At 43.4% G+C, this 19210-nt stretch overlaps 1 protein-coding gene across 1 annotated transcript in view; it reads right to left on the reverse strand.

The window, feature by feature from the left end:
- The window catches only part of LOC141105639 (alpha-2-macroglobulin-like), a 205295-nt gene that overhangs the window by 114773 nt on the left and 71312 nt on the right, over positions 1-19210 (reverse strand). Inside the window, exon 17 of the mRNA XM_073595610.1 lies at positions 15188-15317. Within this exon, the coding sequence (XP_073451711.1) occupies positions 15188-15317 (130 nt within the window). The remainder of the gene's footprint in view (positions 1-15187; positions 15318-19210) is intronic.

Raw genomic sequence — 19210 nt, forward strand, 5'->3', positions numbered from 1 at the left:
TCATTTATCAACAGTTCAAGTTTGTTCAGTTAAACTGTTCACTTACAAAGCTATGAGGACATTGCTTTCTCAGACCCCATGCATTATAACCATATCCAAGATCTCAACTCCAATTCCTGGAACTACCACTAGATGGCACTACTGCACAACTTTCCACAAGAATGAATCTTAAACTGATGTCATACAATGTGAGAGGCTTGAACAGCCCCTACAAAAGGAGGGCCCTTTGGAAGTCAACCTTAGAAGAGAAATGTGACATTCTATGTGTGCAGGAAACCCATTTCGCCAGTGACAACTCCCCAAAATGTACACATCCCAAGTTTCCACACGTATTTATGGCCAAGAATACGACAAAGAAGAATGGAGTAATGATTGCATTTAGGGACACACTAACCTTCTCTCTCTTACAGGAACATATAGATCCCCAAGGTCGCTTTCTGATCGTGGTCGCAGAACTGGACCACATCACATATACTATAGTTAACCTGTATGCACCTAATGTTAGAACTCTAAGGTTTATTCGCAAAGTTGTAAGTATGGCTAAAAAGGTACAAAAAGGCAACTTAATAATATGTGGTGATTTTAACTCGATTATGAACACAGAATTAGATGTGTCCTCGATGGCCTCTAAGCGGCGGCCCTCTCTAGACTCGCTGTGCCACGAAGAGAGACTCTATGACCCTTGGCGCCGCCTTAGAACCACCGAGAGCGACTACACATTTTATTCGGCTGTACATAAGAGCTATTCTAGAATAGATTTTTTCCTCACTGACCTGTACACTCTGCAAAATGTCCAGAAAGCTGACATCCACAATATCACATGGTCTGACCACGCTCCAGTGACTATTGAAATTGTGGATGCCAACAAACACTCCCACAAACCATTGTGGCGTAACAATACGTTTCTCTTATCACACCCCAAAATCAGAGACGAAATTGCAGCAAAAATTACGGAATTTTTTCAATTCAATAATAATGCAGATTGTTCACCTATGACCATCTGGTGTGCACACAAAGCATTCACTAGAGGCGCCCTTATACAGGTAGCCTCTAGGGAAAAGAAAAAGAAACAGCAGCGCATGACAAACCTACTTGAGAAGCAGATCTGGAAGCGCAACACAAGAATCCTGCTACCTCCTCAAGTGAAATACTCAAAAGCCTTAATAACTGCCGGGAAGAAGTAAGACAGGAAATTAGAGCGGACTATGATACTTTTTTAAAAAAAACTAAAAGTCTCCTACTACTCCCAAAATAACAGAGCAGGTAAAATCCTAGCCTCCCAGCTTAAAAAAAAAACAGGCACGTTCTAATCTCAAAAATCTCAGACATCACAGTACCAAAGCCCTACACCACAATCCCAAAGATATCGCCAACGCCTTTAAGGACTATTATGAATCCCTATACAATCTCCAGACGGACCCACTCACTTACCAACCCTCGGACATAGAGATTGACGAATTCTTACAGACTGTTCACCTTCCCTCAATAGACAAAACTTCCCTACAAAAAATAAACGCACCCATCACACTCACAGAGGTTGAATACATAATTCACTCTCTACCCATGCACAAATCGCCAGGAGCAGACGGGTTCTCCGCTGAATATTACAAGGCTTTCTCTGCCATCCTTGCCCCTGAACTGGTAAAGATATTCAATATAGCAGCCTCTGATGGTACCTTCCCGAAAGAAATGCTCCAAGCCATCATTATCACTATCCCTAAACCTGGTAAAGACGTAGCGGATCCAAAAAAACTTCAGGCCTATTAACCTACTAAACTCCGATTTAAAGATCTATGCAAAAATTTTAGCAAACAGACTTATGGAAATAACCCCCTCCCTCATAGGACTGGACCAGGTAGGTTTTGTAAAGGGCAGACAGACACCAGATGGGACGAGGAGGATGCTAGACCTCCTGCGCATATCAGAATTAAGCAAGCAGCCCATCATCTTTTTAGCATTAGATGCAGAAAAGGCCTTCGACAGGGTCCATTGGGGATACCTGTCCAGGACCTTACTCAAGTTTGGTCTTTCGGGAATGATACACTCAGCAATTATGTCCCTGTATTCAGGCCCATCTGCAAGAGTCTTCACATCTAGCTTGCTATCCGACCCCTTTGCACTAACTAACGGCACTCGGCAAGGATGCCCATTATCCCCAATTATTTTTTCTTTGGTCATAGAACCACTAGCAGAATCTATTAGAGCTAATGATAAAATAGAAGGCATTAAAGTCGGTTCTGTTAACCACAAAATAGGACTGTTTGCTGACGACATAATCCTCTCTCTATCAAACCCAGCCACTTCTTTACCCATCGTCAAAACGCTATTACATAAATTCGGACAAATCTCCTTTTATAAAGTAAATACAACCAAAAGCTATGCACTCTCGCTTCATATATCAAACGAGAACAAAAGCAGGTTGAAAAATATTTTTCCTTGCAACTGGGACCCACCTTCCATTACTTATCTTGGTGTGCAGCTGACTTCCTCTTCCTCCAAAATCTATTCCCAAAACTTTCCTCCATTATTAACAAAAATCGAAGAGGAACTACATCAAATTACCAAACTACACCTTACATGGTTGGGGAGGATAGCTGCATACCAAATGCAAATCTTACCAAAACTCCTATATTATTTCAGATCATTATCCATACCAATTACCCAGAAATTTTTTATACAACTAGAGAAATGCCTGAAAAAATACATATGGGGGGGTAAAAAACCCAGAATAGCATTGGCCCACCTCTATAAACCTAAACATCTAGGGGGAGTAGGGATACCTAATGCACAGACTTACTATAAAGCTGCAATACTGGACCAAATGAAGTACTGGTTCTCCTGCCAAACAGACAACCGCTGGTCAGACATTGAACGCACCGTAACACCAGGTCACGACCTCCCTGCATTGGCTATAGCAGCCTGTATACATTGCAGACCAAACGCCCCACCTTACTCAACTATACGAGCAACAATAGATGCCTGGTCCTCCATAGTGCATAAACACTTAACAGACACCCCAATTAGAAAACTAAATGTACCACTGGCATCCTACGAATACCTAATCCCAAACTTCTCAGTCCAACCATGGAAATCCTTGGGAGACAACTTCACCACACCTGCTCCACCTCATCAAAATGCGATAGATAGATATAGAGAGTACCAATTACACCACTACAAGAGCAAAAACCCAATACGACAAATAGCTATACCACAGATTCTGTGGGACTTCCTCTTAAGCAAGACTTCTAATAAGCGTAAGGGTATATCGCTCTTTTACAAATTCACCACCCCCCTCTACCTACACTCCAAAACCCCAAGCATGATGAAATGGGAATTTGAATTACAAAAAGAATTTTCTATGCCTCAATGGCATAAAGCGATAAAATACAATCATAAATCATCAGCATGCGTAGATCACTGGGATAATGCACGAAAACTCTTACATAGATGGTACATTACTCCGCACAGATTAAACAAAATGAACCCTAGTATTACACCTCTCTGCTGGAGAAACTGCCAAGCTATTGGCAATATCCTCCATATATTCTGGAACTGTACAACTATAAAACCTTTCTGGCAAAAAATACAGTCACTAATTAGAAAAGTGACCAGCTCTGATTGTACCATCAACCCTGCTCTTGCTCTTCTAAGCTTAGGCATCGAAAACTATCCTCCTCTGAGGAGAAAGGTAGTCACCCACATTTTGTTTGCTGCACGTATAGCAATAGCCAAGGAATGGCACTCTACTTCACCTCCAAAAATTGCAGAAGTCATATCAAGAGTGAATGCTCAATACACTATGGAAAAAATCCTAGCATATACAGAAAGAAGAACCCCGAGTTTCCACAAACATTGGGAAACTTGGAGTTCCTCTAAATATGCCTCCTCACATGTATGAAAACTATTCCTAATCCTCCACTACTGAAACACAACCATCAATGATCTAGTGGTACAATCCATTATTGGGTATGGTCATATATGATATGGTATTATACTAAGCACACAGCATAGCAACACTACGTGGTTTACCTGTTATCAAAAGAATGAGAAAGTCTAATTAAGATGAATCAGTCATTCTAAGTTTATTATTATTGGTTAACGACAAATTTACAGGGAACTTACGTGATAGTATATTTGAGGGGACCCTCAGTAAGGTCCTCTCAGGGCTAACTTTGAAAACTTAAGCAGAAAGTCTGTTTACAGTGTGTACCCACAAGGGGTGACAGGCTTGACAAATGTACAATGCTTCATTGAGGATATTTCTTAGTAACCCTACCAGGTAATCTGTTTTACTCAATTAATGTAGTAAGCTCCTGAATGGCGAACAATATGTACAAATGAGAAATGAGAAATCTGCTTGTATTTTGTATACTTTGGAAAAATACCAATAAAAATTTATTGTTTAAAAAAATAATAATAAAGTTTTTATTATTATTATTGTTATTTATTATTATTAATTAGTTACATTCCATTAGATACGGCATTCATTATTTTGAATCATTCGTAACTTCAGATAAATTCGTATTTGTTATGTTCACTAACAGCCAAACTTGAAAGGAAATTCCAATACCTATAATGTAATGGTTAGTAATAGTTAAGTTATTATTAATTAGTTACAGTATTAATTCATATTTTTAAATTTTTGGGTTTTTCGGATTTTCAAATTTACGAATGTATACATTTTTGGAATATTTGAATTTACGAAAATTTGGAAAAATTTGGAAAAAATTGTTAAACGGTTTTCGTTATTTTGGATATTTAAGTCAATTAACGAGTTTGTCGAAATTCGTTAAAAAACAAATTTGGAACCAAGCAAATTGCACATGTCTAATTTAAAACCCTCACATATACCCAGTGAAGTGAACAACCTCAGGTGATACACAGGGATGAAACTAATCTCCCTACATAAGTTTTACATGTATATCTGCTGCCTTTATCTTTCTATAGTATTTAGAAAGTTCAGATTGTGTTAGATTTTCTCATCCTGGTCAGCACTGCAGTGAAGCCTGTGCATACAGCCAAGACAGCTGATTGGAGGAAAGGCACACACCCCCACTCCACATAGGTAGAGACTAGGGATGAGTTTCGAGTTCGAGTCAAACCCATGTTTGACTCGAACATAGCCTGTTCTGTTGTTCGTTGAATTGCGAACGTTATGGACCGTTCGTGCCAAATTCGAGTGGCACGTCATGGCCCATAATTCACTTCGGCATCGCAGTGCATTGCTAGCTGATGACTGGCCAAGCATGCACTATGACCCGCATGCTTGGCCAATCACAGTGCCATCTGTACAGAGAGCTGTAATTGGCCAAAGTCAGGGGGTTTAGTACACGCCCCACACTATATAAGACCACTTGCGTGGCTGCCTTGTGTAGTGTGTTGCGGTGGCGGAGAGAGATAGACAGAGAGACAGTGTCATTTGATTTAAGTTAGAGTAGGCAGGCGAGTCAGTTAGCTGCACTTACAGTGTATTGTGTATATATATATATATATATATATATATATATATATATATACACTGTATTCAGTTTAGCTAGATCCATTCCTGTTATTCTCTTCCTAATATACTGACAGGCAGGCAGGTGTTTTTACAGTATTTACAGTATTTACAGTTAGTGTACTGTGTCCTTTGCAGTGTGCACCTAAAGCTACCTGAAGACAATTTCTGGTGTTCTTCTGATCCTATTAATACCACAGGCAGGCAGTTGCAGTATTTACAGTTAGTGTACTGTGTCCTCTGCACAGTGTGCACCTAAAGCTACCTGAAGACAATTGCTGGTGTTCTCATTCTAATAATACTACAGGCAGGCAGTTGATTCTGCTAGCTGCAGTATTATCAGTATATATATACATCCCAGCTTTGTGCAGCTACATCTCACTGCAGGCCATTAGTATGTCTGGAAGGCCAACAAGGAGAGGCAGTCACAAACCAATAAAAGAGGGCAAGCAGGCTCTGTGTCTAGAGGCAACAGTGCTGGTCGTGGAGACAGTGCATCCTCATCAGCACGTGGCCGTGGGACACGCTTGTCCTTTTTTTTGGCAGCTGGCCGTGTTGAGCTGCAACATGCCGAAGACTTGGTAGAGTGGATAACCAAGCCGTCCTCATCCTCCTCATCCTCTCGCACCCAGGCTCAGGGTACTTTGTCTGGCAAAGCAGCTTTGTGCTGACTTTTCCCTCGGCTCAATGGCATCAGTAACTCCTTCCCTAGCCCCACCATGTCCTCCTGAGGAGTCCCCCAAACTGTTTGACCATAGTGTTGGGTACATGCTCCAGGAGGATGCCCAGCGTTTTGAAGGCTCCACTGATGGTACCCAGCTAGAGGAAGGCAGTAACGTGAGCCCAGAGAGAGGGGGTGCCCAAGAAGGACAGCAATCTGGCAGTCATGTTCTCCCAGCTGCAGCATACTGCCAGGTTTGCTCCAGTGATGAGGAGGGAGGGGATGATGAGGAAGTCACTGACTCCATGTGGGTGCCTGATAGGAGAGAGGAGGAGGAGGCACATCTCCAACGAGGCAGGATGCCCTGCTTAAGGGCAGCACACTGACTGCATCACACCGCCGAGCTCCGCATGTGCAGGGCGCTGCTGTCTCTGCGCGTTATTCCTAAAATTCTTTGGTGTGGGTCTTTTTTGAGACGAGTGCATCAGATCGCACCGCTGCTATTTGCAACATATGTCTCAAGCGCATCTCGCATGGCCAAAACATCACCCGCTTGGGCACCACGTGCTTGACCAGACATATGTCGACCTGCCATGCAGTTCATTGGCAAGCTTACCTAAAAGACCCACACCAAAAAACAAAGCGGACCTCTCCTTGCTCCTCATCAGCTGGGATCTCCAACCCCACTATACCTTCAATCCTCTCTGAAACCTGCAGTGAGAGGAATGAAGATGCAGAATTAGGTGTGTCACAGCCAAGTACTTGCGGGCAATCTGCTATCGGTACACCGACGTCAGGTTGTACCAGGCAAATATCCCTGCCCCAGCTGCTGCACCACCGAAAGAAGTTCACTTCCAGTCATCTACATGCCCAGCGGTTGAATGCTAGCTTGGCTAAATTCCTAGCACTTCAACTGCTGCCTTTTCAGTTGGTAGACTCTGCCCCCTGCCATGAGTTTGTGGAATGTGCGGTTCCTCAGTGGCAGGTTCCCAAACGCCACTTTTTCTCACGGCAGGCGATTCCGGCTCTCTACCGACATATGGAAGGCAATGTCTTGGCCTTGCTGGACAGGGCGGTCAGTGGTAAGGTGCATGACTCATGGTCCAGCAGGCATGGACAGGGACATTACCTATCTTTCACGGCGCATTGGGTGACTCTGCTGGCAGCTGGGAAGGATGTAGGACAAGGTGTACTAGTGTTGGAGGTTGTTCTGCCACCACACCTCCAAAATGCTACTACTGGTGATTCTGACACACCTCTCTCATCCACCCCCTCCTCTTCTTCTTCCTCCATGGCCTCTTCCTGTGCTGATTTGTCCTCAGAACCAGTGGTGCTCTGTAGGCATTCAAGGGGCTACGCAAGCATGCAGGCAAAAAGATGCCATGCGGTGCTTGAGCTGGTGTGCTTGGGGGACAGGAGCCACACTGAGGCAGAGATTCTGTCAGCTTTGAAGGGCAGGCTCAGAGGTGGTTGACGCTATGCCAGCTTAAGGCAGGAATGGTGGTTTGCGACAATGGCACCAACCTCCTCTCCACCCTCCGAAAGGGACAACTGTCCCATGTGCCCTGTTTGGCTCATGTCTTTAATTTGGTGGTGCAGCGGTTCTTGGGCAGGTACCCGGGCTTACAGGATGTCCTGAGGCAGACCAGGAAAGTCTGTGTGCATTTCGGCAGGTCATATAATGCAAGTGCTCAGCTGGCTGACCTCCAAAAGGAATTTAACCTGCCCAAGAACCCCCTAATCTGTGACATGCCCACCAGGTGGAACTCATCGTTGATCAGGGATGCATGCACTGTCCTGTCACCATTTGAGGAGGCCATGAGGATGGTGAGCAGTGACAGTGCATGCATCAGTGACACTGGCCCCCTTGTCCACCTGTTAGAGCACACGCTGCGTGGAATAATGCACAGGGCACTTGAGGCAGAACAGAGACAGGAAGAGGAGGCCTTCCTTACCTCTCAAGGCCCCCTTTATCCAGACAGTGTTCCTGCGTGCCCACTGATCACACAGGAAGAGGACGAGGAGGAGGAGGAGCATTGTGTTAGCATGGAGGTGGAGCCCAGCAGCAGTAGTCTTCAAAGGATCATTAGACTCTAGATCATTAGATCAACTAGAGTATCTGTGAGGGGTTGCAGTGTTGTGGGACCAGCACCAGTGCCTAAGGCCAAATTTTTCAGCCCCTGTTTAACAGGGGCATGTAATTACAATTTTTGATGCAATATTTTGCAGGAGGGTTCGTTGCTGCACTCAACTACAGTATCTGTGAGGGGTTGCAGTGTTGTGTAACCAGAACCAGTGACTAAGGCCCAATTTTTCAGCCCCCGTTTAACAGGGGCATGTAATTACAATTTGTGATGCAATGTTTTGCAGCAGGGCTCATTCCTGCGCTCCAACTAGAGTATCTGTGAGGGGTTGCAGAGTTGTGGGACCAGCACTAGTAGCTAAGGCCCAATTTTTCTGCCTCTGTTTAACATGGGCTTGCAATTACAATTTTTGATGCAATACTTTGCAGCAGGGCTCATTCCTGCACTCCAACTAGAGTATCTGTGAGAGGTTGCAGTGTTGTGGCACCAGAGCCTAAGGCCCAATTTTTTTGCCCCTGTTCAACAGGGACATGTAATTACAATTCTTGATCTAATATTTCACAGCAGGGCCCATTCCTGCGCCCACCGAGAGTAACTGTGAGGGCTTATAGTGTTGTGGCAACACCACCCCCAAAGGCCCAATTTTTCTGTCCCTGTTCAACAGGGACATGTAATTACAATTCTTGATATAATATTTCACAGCAGGGCCCGTTCCAGCGCCCACCAAGGGTAACTGTGAGGGTGTTGTGGCACCAGCACCACCACCACCAAAGGACCAATTTTTCTACCACTGTTCAACAATGGCATGTAATTACAATTCTTGATATAATAGTTCATAACAGGGCGTTCCAGCGCCCACCAAGAGTAACTGTGAGGGCTTACAGTGTTGTGGAAACACCAACACCTAAGGCCCAAATTTCTGCAGAGTATATAGGGCAGGTCCCTACTTTCAAACATCCAACTTACAAACGACTCCTACTTGCAAACGGAAGGAGAAAACAGGAAGAGAGATGAAATCTACCCCTAGGAAGGGAAATTCTCTAATGTAAGAGTTATTATGGGAAAAACGTGTCTCCTCTCCACTGATGCTTTATCACCAATCCTTGTATCACTAAAAACCATTTGTCATTGGAACAGAAAATGAGGTGAAATCTTCTGAAGAGGTGCACAGACAGCAAAACAAATGTTACAGGGGTGATAACCCTTCCCTATGTTTTACAAAAAGCTGGAGCTACACTTTAAAAATGTAATGTAAAATTACAAACATATTCTACTTAACAACAAACCTACAGTCCCTGTCTTGTTTGCACCACCTGTATACTGCTGTTCAGAGTATATAGGGCCTGGGGGCCCCACGCCTTTCCTTTTTTTAATTTGGATGCGGGGTTCCCCTTAATATCCATACAAGACCCAAAGGGGCTGGTAATGGGCTGGGGGGGTACCCATGCCTTTTTTCTCAATAATTTTCATCCATATTGCCAGGACCAGACATTACATTAAAGCCTCAAGCAGTTTTAAATGACTTTTTTTCCTTTAGAAATATCATTTTGTGCAGGGGCTGTTCTAAACACGGGAAACATGTGCCACTTTACAGGCATACTATAGACACCCCCCAGGTATGATATTTAAAGGAATATTTCACTTTTTTTTCACTTTAAGCATCATTAAAATCACTGCTCCCCAAAAAACTGACTTTTTAAAACTTTTTTTTGCATTGATACATGTCCCCTGGGGCAGGACCCGAGTCCCCAAACCCTTTTTAGGACAATAACTTGCATATTAGCCTTTAAAATTAGCACTTTTGATTTTGAACGTTCGAGTCCCATAGACTTTAACAGGGTTCTAAAGTTTGCGCAAGCTTTCGGTCCGTTCGCAGGTTCTGGTGCGAACTGAACCGGGGGGTATTCGGCTCATCCCTAGTAGAGACTTTCAGCTCTGTTTGTTGAATGGTTCAGCACTCTGCTAATCTATTTATAGCATCCTCCCCAACACAAAACTCCGGCTGCTTTTATCTCAGTGTTATCAGACTGATAACAGAAGAACAGAGCAGGAGACAGCTACGGGACATAGTGCTTTGAAGAGAGATAAGAAAACACTGCAGATATATGTGCCCAGCTCAAATTTCATGAATCGGGTTTACATCCACTTTAACCACTTGCCGACCAGCCGACGCAGTTGCACTGAGACAGAATGGCACAGCTGGGTGAAACGATGTTATGTAACGCCGTTTCGCCCTGTGGCCACTAGGGGCACGCACCCCTGCTCCCTGCTCACCCACGGAGCCGATGCGAGTGCCCGGCTGTTGTGATCACCGCCGGGCTCCCACGATCGCTCGGGGCACATGGAGAACTGGCATCTTTGTATGTAAACACACAGTTTCTGGTTCTCTGAGGGGAGAAATGACAGATCGTCTGTTCCATACAGAGTATGGACAGCGATCTATCTCTTCCCCTACACAATCCCCTCCCCCCTTCAGTTAGAACACACACTAGGGAACACATTAACCCCTTGATCGCCCACTAGTGTTAACCCCTTCCCTGCCAGTGAAATTTTTACAGTAATCAATGCATTTTTATAGCACTGATCGCTGTAAAAATGCCAATGGTCCCAAAAATGTGTCAAAATTATCCGACGTGTCCTCCATAATGTCACAGTCCTGATAAAAATCACAGATCACCGCCATTACTAGTAAAAAAAAAATTAATAATAAAAATGCCATAAAACTATCCCCTATTTTGTAGACGCTATAACTTTTGCGCAAACCAATCAATATACGCTTATTGCGATTTTTTTTACCAAAAATATGTAGAAGAATACATATCGGCCTAAACTGAGGAAAAAAATAGCTTTTTAATATATTTTAGGGGGATATTTATTATAGCAAAAAGTAAAAAATTTTGCGTTTTATTCAAAATTGTCGCTCTTTTTTGTTTATAGTGAAAAAAATAGGTGATCAAATACGCAGAGGTGATCAAATACCACCAAAAAAAAGCTCTTTTTGTGGGGAAAAAAGGGACGTCAATTTTGTTTGGGTGCAACGTCGCACAATCGCGCAATTGTCAGATAAAGCGACGCAGTGCCAAATCGCAAAAAGTGCTCTGGTCAAGAAGGGGGTAAAATCTTCCGGGGCTGAAGCAGTTAAGGGCCCATAAGCCATAACATAAGACATGGTTACATGCGTATATACATTGCAGTGCCATTCATTCTTAACGGCACCCCAATGCACTTTGCAGTGCACCGCGCCACACACAATAACACACTACCGTGTGTTGTGGTGTATGCTTGCAAAAATGGTGCGTGTGCAATATCTATAGAAAAATGTGCATAACATTCACTAGATAAATGCCATTGGACATTGTAGTAAACAGTAAACTATATTTAAAAGGCAATCACACCACTTTTATTAATACAAAGCATAAAACGAGTGGGCAAACATAGCCCTGCAATGATAAAAACAATATATGCACATGAATTTAGACACTGGGTGTCCCCTTGTGTGCTTCCTGCGGGGTCATCTCATGCACCACTCAGCGTGAAGGCTCCACCCATGCTGGGCTGGTGAATATGCCAATGTTTTCCACATTTACTGTTTACTACAATGTTCTGCCTTTAAAGTCCAAGGGGATTTATCTAGTGCATTTTATGCACATTTTTCTATGTTTATTAGGATGTTGGCAGCCCTATACACCCTTCCCTAAACATATTTTTTGTGTGCAACATCTAGTCCAATCTGGTGCATTGCCAGCCTATTTATCAGGAAGATCAAGTACAGTGCTCGAAGATCTGCACATGCACAGTACAGCTCTTGAGCCAATGCATAGAATCAAGGCTGTGTGTGATCGTGAATAAGCATGCATGTTCTGGCACTGGCTTTTGGTGCCAATTTAAATAAGCACAGCAGAACTAAGGAGAATTTCACAGCGGTTGTCAGGTTTTCTGATTCATGACCAGACCTGCCCCCTGTTATCCTGTGTTTGACTGGCTTGCCTACTGACTGTTTTATCCTGATCTCCTGTCTTCTGGTAAATCAAAACATGGTCTATTTGCAATACTGTATATAAAGAGTAAGTACCCCCCCTGGTACAAAGGGATTTTAAGGGCGGACTTTTTGAGGACACAATATTTTCAAAAAATAGAAACATTTATTTCATAAAAGCAGTGTAATGGTCAGAGATAACAACCATGCACAAAGTGATACATAATATCCATATATAGTATATAAGAAAAGAGCATTTCTCCTATAGCCCAACGCATTTCGAGAGATTCAAGCTAAATCCCTTCAGGGAGATGAAGGAGACAATAGTTGGAAACGCTCTGAAACATTTATCATTTTTCTATCATGACTTTTTCTGTAGGATTGATATCCCCATAATTCCAGCCATATACTGCTCTGCATGAAACTGCGGCTGTGATTTACTGTACTCTTTTTGGGGATCCTTGTGAGGGATCTCTCAAGCCTTGATGACTTATCCTTTATTGGACGACCTTCTTTTCATTTTGGATATGTGTCTCCATTTCCGATCAGCACCATCCTAATAATCTTTTTTAATAAAAACTTGATACCATGAATATAGTATTGGTATGGGCACATTTTTATGGCTATGATGTTTCCATATTTAACACCATATTTGCCCTATTGTTTTCTGGAAATCTAGACTTTGTTTTTTCTGTTTCAGAGCGTCTCAAACTATTGTCTCCTTCATTTCCCTGAAGAAGGATTTTATCTTGAATCTCCCGAAACGCATCGAGCTACAGGAGAATTGCTCTTTTCTTATATACTATATATAGATATTATGTTTCACTTTGTGCATGGTTGTTATTTCTGACCATTACACTGCTTTTATGAAATAAACATTTCTATTTTTTGAAAATATTGTGTCCTCAAAAAGTTTGCCCTTAAAATCCCTTTTTACCGGGGGTACTTACTCTTTATATATAATATATTTGGGATGGTGGCAACAATAAATGGAGTTTCTCCAATGGTTCTTCTTAGATAAGTGCAATACTGTGCCATTACTTATTAATGAAATACCGCTGCTACACAGAGCCATTACTGGATTACTGGGTACTCTGCTATTGCAATACTGTGCTTTACTGAGTATACTATACCTGCAGCACATTCCCATTACTAACTGAGGGACTGTCCCTGATTTGGAACAGTGTCCCTCTGTCCCTCTTTTCACCTCCTTTGTCCCTCATTTTGGTCTGATCTTAATAATTGTATATAAAAATGCATTATTTATCTCTCAAAGAGTGTTTCCCAGTGTTAAACCATTCATCCAATTTCTAAATTGCTGCATCTGAAAATTTCAAAAGTCATTATAAAGGAATAGTAGTGGTAAAAAAGCACTTGTGGTTTTAACTTCCAGAACCATCTAGCTCAGTGTTTCGCAACTCCAGTCCTCAAGGCGCCCAACAGGTCATGTTTTTACAGCTTTCAATTATTTTGCACAGGTGATTTGATCAGTTTCACTGCCTTAGTAATTACCACAGCCGTTTCATCTGAGGGGAATCCTGAAAACATGACCTGTTGGGGCGCCTTGAAGATTGGAGTTGAGAAACACTGATCAAGCTAGTGTGCTAGTTTGAATAGCTTAGCTTAAGTAAATTGGCTTTGCTGAGAGCCAGGCCTGGGGATGTGAATCTGGGTCAGGGAGGCTGGATTACTCATCTGGCAGCTCTCTCTATCACTTCCCCCAGGTCTGGCAGTTGATATAAATTCCAGAACTGGAGGGTGGGAGCAGGGAAGTGCTGCCATGCATATTTGTGAGGACCCTGGCCAATCCCCAGCAAAAAGGGGTTGGAAAGGGGCAGCTCACCTCATAAATAGGTATAAGTCAAGCCAGCAGGGGCAGTCAGTGTAAGATGGAGATGCTGAATGGGCTGTTGGTGGCCCTTGAGGGCGCCCCCTAGGGGGAGTGGACTTTGGGCTGGGGCTCAAGTGCTGGAAGGATCCCTCACAACACATGGAGGACACCATTCCTGGAGGCACAGGAACAAGTAGAGGACAGCGGGAGCAGGTCAGCACATCCGGAAGATGTCCTAAGAGTCAGCCGAGTGGGCTCGTGAGTGTCAGTCTGGAGGACTGTGGGGAGAAGTTAGCCTGGAGGGCTAGTGAAAGGGGCAGCTGCAGCCAGGTGGGTTGGCAGTGCCTGAAGAGGTGGTGCTGGGATCAGTGACCACAGAGAGGAAGTGCTGTAAAAATGTAAGCTGTGTCACCCTAGCTGCTCTCAAGTATAGGGGTTGCGAGTCCCTGCCTGAAATGGGTGTTTGCTACAAAATTACTACATGGTGACATAGCTGGGTTCTGCAAGCAAGAGTGTGCTGGAGGAAGAAGAGGGGCTGTATATAAGACTGTATATAGGAATAGTTGTCCCCGAAATGTGTTTGAAGTCAATTGGGCACCCCATGACCTCCCAACCCTAGTTTATTACCCATAATAAAGCAAAAAAGTGCCTGTGGAAATTTGGTGTGCCTGGCTATGCAGGGTGGGGGATCCCATTCTACTTGCAGCTCCTGAGGGGGTGCACTACAAACTAATAATTTTTTTTTGTATAGCTCCTTTAAGGCGGTGTGGCAGGGGGTGTGTCCTATGCCTACATACTTTTGCTAATAGGTTTCCCTTGTTCCGATCTCAAAATTTGGGAGGTATGCCCAAAGTGTGTTACTTGGACACCAGTGGCTGAAACAACTAATTGCATTTACTTCTGTTAATTATATTACAATATCCAAGAAACTATACAATTTTCTACACTATGTGTATGATTTCTCCCAGTTGGTGTACCCCAGCCCTAGGCCCAGCCTACAAATAGGCTTTAAATGAGGGCTGTGGGAGGCCTTACACTGCTCTCCCTTACCTGCAGGCCTCATGGAATCAGCATGCACTGCTTATGGCAGCAGCTACATATCTCGACTAAGATATATTGCTTTATTCTACAAACTTACCATATACCTTTGGTTCTCCGGGTCCTTGGGGTCCTGCTTGACCATGTAATCTATAACGTGAATATGCAAATTCGGGACAATCCTTGGGTTTCTTAATTGCTGCACTTGTTAGTATTTTTAAATGTAATCCCTGTAGTTTATAAGGAAAAAAATACAAAAATTAGATTTTATTATAAGGACATATACTTTGTGTACAGCATTCTGAGGTATGGACATGGTCTTAAAACAAATACATTTTGGATAGCTCCCTAGGCATTTTTTATAAAAAGCTTGGTCTGTTAGAATGGACTGAAAGGGCTTGAAAAAAAATGCCTTAAAAATGCCTCCCCTGCAGCCCCAGTGTGAAAGCCGAGTGCTTTCACAATGGGGCGGTGCACTTGCAGGATGTTAGAAAAAGTCCTGCAAGCAGCATTTTTGGAGCAGTTTAGTGTATACACCGCTCCTCCACTGCCCCACCCATTGAAATGAATGGGCAATGCTGCTTAGGCAGCAACGCTTTTTGGGGCGCATTTAACTCACTAGCGGGGGGTTAAAAGCACCCCGCTGGCAGGTGAAAAGCGCCACTAAAACTAGTGGCACTGTACCGCTAACACGGCCGCTCTGTGATGTGAAAGGGGTCTTACATTTCCAGCATGTGCTGGGAATGTACCTGTCACATTGGATGTGCTCTCAACCAAACTGTCAAACAATCCAATGGCTGGTGTCATAACTGATCACATGTGCAGCATCATGGCAATTGAAGATTAAATAGAGGCCAAGATGGCAGCTTCCTTGGCTGAAAATAATAGGAGGGTTTACTTCCACTTTCAGCCCGAACAGCAAGGGCATGTGGCCTCCCCCCTTTCAGCTTTTTTATTAAAAAAAAAAGGGGTCACTTTAAGAACTATGTATTTGACTAAAGTGTTACTAAACCCAGGACCCTGCATTCACTATATCTGGTCCCCCACAGTGCACAGAACATGGAAATGCAATTATTTTAGTATATATATAAACTGATAAATACCTTTTCTCATCAGCAGCATATAGCAACCTTGTGACTTCTATCAGTTTCTAGTAAACCTTGTAGGAGGAGTTTTTATTCTCCCCTGATCCTCTGTCTGGACAGTGCTGATTGGCCCTGTGCTGATCACATGCACCCACCCAAGAGAAAAAAAATCTATCAATCTATCTAGCAATACACACCAAACTGAGCATGTGCAGCCTGTCCCCTGGCTCTGTAAATATCAGGTTATTTATTTTGAGCCAGTGGAAGAAAAGGAGGTTTAGAGAAGACAGTATCAAACAGCCTTTATACACAATGCAAAAGATTAACCCCTTAATTTCCACAGTGAGTTTAACAAGCATGTTTTACTGCATATACAGACTGATTTTACTGTTGTGGGTTTAGTAACACTTTAAGCTCTGGGCATAGAGTGAAATGCATAGGATAGCGTGACTTGGTTGGAGTCTGGGCTGAGGCTGTTATAACCTCCTTACAGGGTTTTGCTGTGATGTGCGACTATTAGGACTTTCTTTCCCTACCAGATGTTTTGAGCTGGGACAAGCTCTGTCCTTGTTGGCACTGCTAGTGATTTGTCATGCAAGAGGACCTGGTGGAGCTTTGAGCAGCACCAGTCTTTTTGTTGTGGTTGCCATAAATGAAGTGTCACTTTTGTGCACTTCAAATAAAGGTTTTACAAAAAAAGAAGCTGTGTGATGTGCTGAATCGTGCACCACACTGCCCCTTGCAGCTGGAATGGACAGCTGCTACATTGTAAACTGTTTACTGTGAAGCAGCTGTCCATTTATAGTGAGGAGGCCTAAATTCTTTAGGATCCTTTCATGATATCTACTTTCCTGGGCTCCCCTGAGCACTTAAACCTCAGCACTTAGATGAATAGCCCCAATGGGATTTGCAAGTGTTTCTCCATCATGGACTCACTGTGAAGAGTGAGAGATTCTGGTTCTCTGTGTGGAATGGAATTAAGGGAGATAGAAAAAGTGTTCCTGTTGGCACCCCTTGTTAATGATATGGACCTCCCCACCCTAATAATGAGGTTTAAAGTGACTGGTTTTAAAATTATAGTATAGCACCCTCCTAGAATAGGTTGCTAGAGAGGTTCAGGTAAACTTAGTTCTTTAGCTTCTTTGTAATCATTGGAGCTGTGTTTGATAATTTTTGCCTGTTCTGGGCCTCCAGTAGGAGGATGAGGAGTGCATAAATAGTCTGGGGTCTGGAGTAGCAGGGTTCTTATCCAGAGGGAGAAAACCCTAGCTTGAAGGGCTACTGCCCTTCTGGGCAGTGTAGCTGAAGTTACAGGAGAGCATCGAGGTCCCAGCTCAGTGGGTACTGGGGGGCCTACTTTCTGAACAAAACAACTGGAGCCAAAATCAAGGGATTTTACTGAGGATCTGGTCTGGGAATTTACTGGAGACATGTCTGGCAGATATTGGATGGAGGCATCCAAGTATCAGGGGACATTGTGAGTACAGGCCTGATTGTAGGATCCTAACAGCTGTCCTCTGTTGCTATCCTTTTGATTATTTGCTCCAGTGCTGTTGGCTTGGGCCCTTTCCCTTAGGGTTCCAAAGTTGTTTGTTCCCCTAGTGTCTGCTAAGGGGGAATTTTCCTAAGGAAGAAAAGCAAATCAAAGAGTATCTTCTCTGATCTTTGCACATTTTTATTGTGGAGTTTCCCACAGCTCCTTGCACCCCAGTTAAGTTCAACTTGCATGAAAAAACAAGTCTGGTCACTGAGTTGTGAGACTGTCTGTGTTGTTGGATGTCTGGCTGCCTGTACACCAAATGGCAAAAGAACCTAGGACAAACTGAAGGGACTGTCAAGGGGCCTGCACTACAATTTTGAAGGAACATTTTAGTAATACATAGTTACATAGTTACATAGTTACATAGTAGGTGAGGTTGAAAAAAGACACACGTCCATCAAGTCCAACCTATGTGTGTGATTGTGTCAGTATTACATTACATATCCCTGTATGTTGCGGTCATTCAGGTGATTATCTAATAGTTTCTTGAAGCTATCAATGCTCCCCGCTGAGACCACCACCTGTGGAAGGGAATTCCACATCCTTACCACTCTTACAGTAAAGAACCCTCTACGTAGTTTAAGGTTAAACCTCTTTTCTTCTAATTGTAATGAGTGGCCCCGAGTCTTATTAAACTCTCTTCTGCGAAAAAGTTTTCTCCCTATTGTGGGGTCACCAGTACAGTATTTGTAAATTGAAATCATATCCCCTCTCAAGCGTCTCTTCTCCAGAGAGAATAAGTTCAACGCTCGCAACCTTTCCTCATAACTAAGATCCTCCAGACCCTTTATTAGCTTTATTGCCCTTATTTGTACTCGCTCCATTTCCAGTACATCCTTCCTGAGGACTGGTGCCCAGAACTGGACAGCATACTCCAGGTGCGGCTGGACCAGAGTCTTGTAGAGCGGGAGAATTATCGTTTAATCTCTGGAGTTGATCCCCCTTTTAATACATGCCAATATTCTGTTTGCCTTATTAGCAGCAGCTTGGCATTGCATGCCATTGCTGAGCCTATCATCTACTAGGACCCCCGGGTCCTTTTCCATCCTAGATTCCCCCAGAGGTTCTCCCCCCAGTGTATAGATTGCATTCATATTTTTGCCACCCAAATGCATTATTTTACATTTTTCTACATTGAACCTCATTTACCATGTAGTCGCCCACCCCATTAATTTGTTCAGGTCTTTTTGCAAGGTTTCCACATCCTGCGGAGAAGTTATTGCCCTGCTTAGCTTAGTATCATCTGCAAATACAGAGATTGAACTGTTTATCCCATCCTCCAGATCCTTTATAAACAAATTAAATAGGATTGGTCCCAGCACAGAACCCTGGGGAACCCCACTACCCACCCCTGGCCATTCTGAGTACTCCCCATTTATCACCACCCTCTAAAAACGCCCTTGTAGCCAGTTTTCAATCCAGGTACTCACCCTATGGTCCATGCCAACGGACCCTATTTTGTACAGTAAACGTTTATGGGGAACTGTATCAAATGCTT

This window comes from Aquarana catesbeiana, linkage group LG08, assembly GCF_042186555.1.
Source record: "Aquarana catesbeiana isolate 2022-GZ linkage group LG08, ASM4218655v1, whole genome shotgun sequence".
NCBI classification, from domain to species: Eukaryota; Metazoa; Chordata; class Amphibia; order Anura; family Ranidae; genus Aquarana; species Aquarana catesbeiana.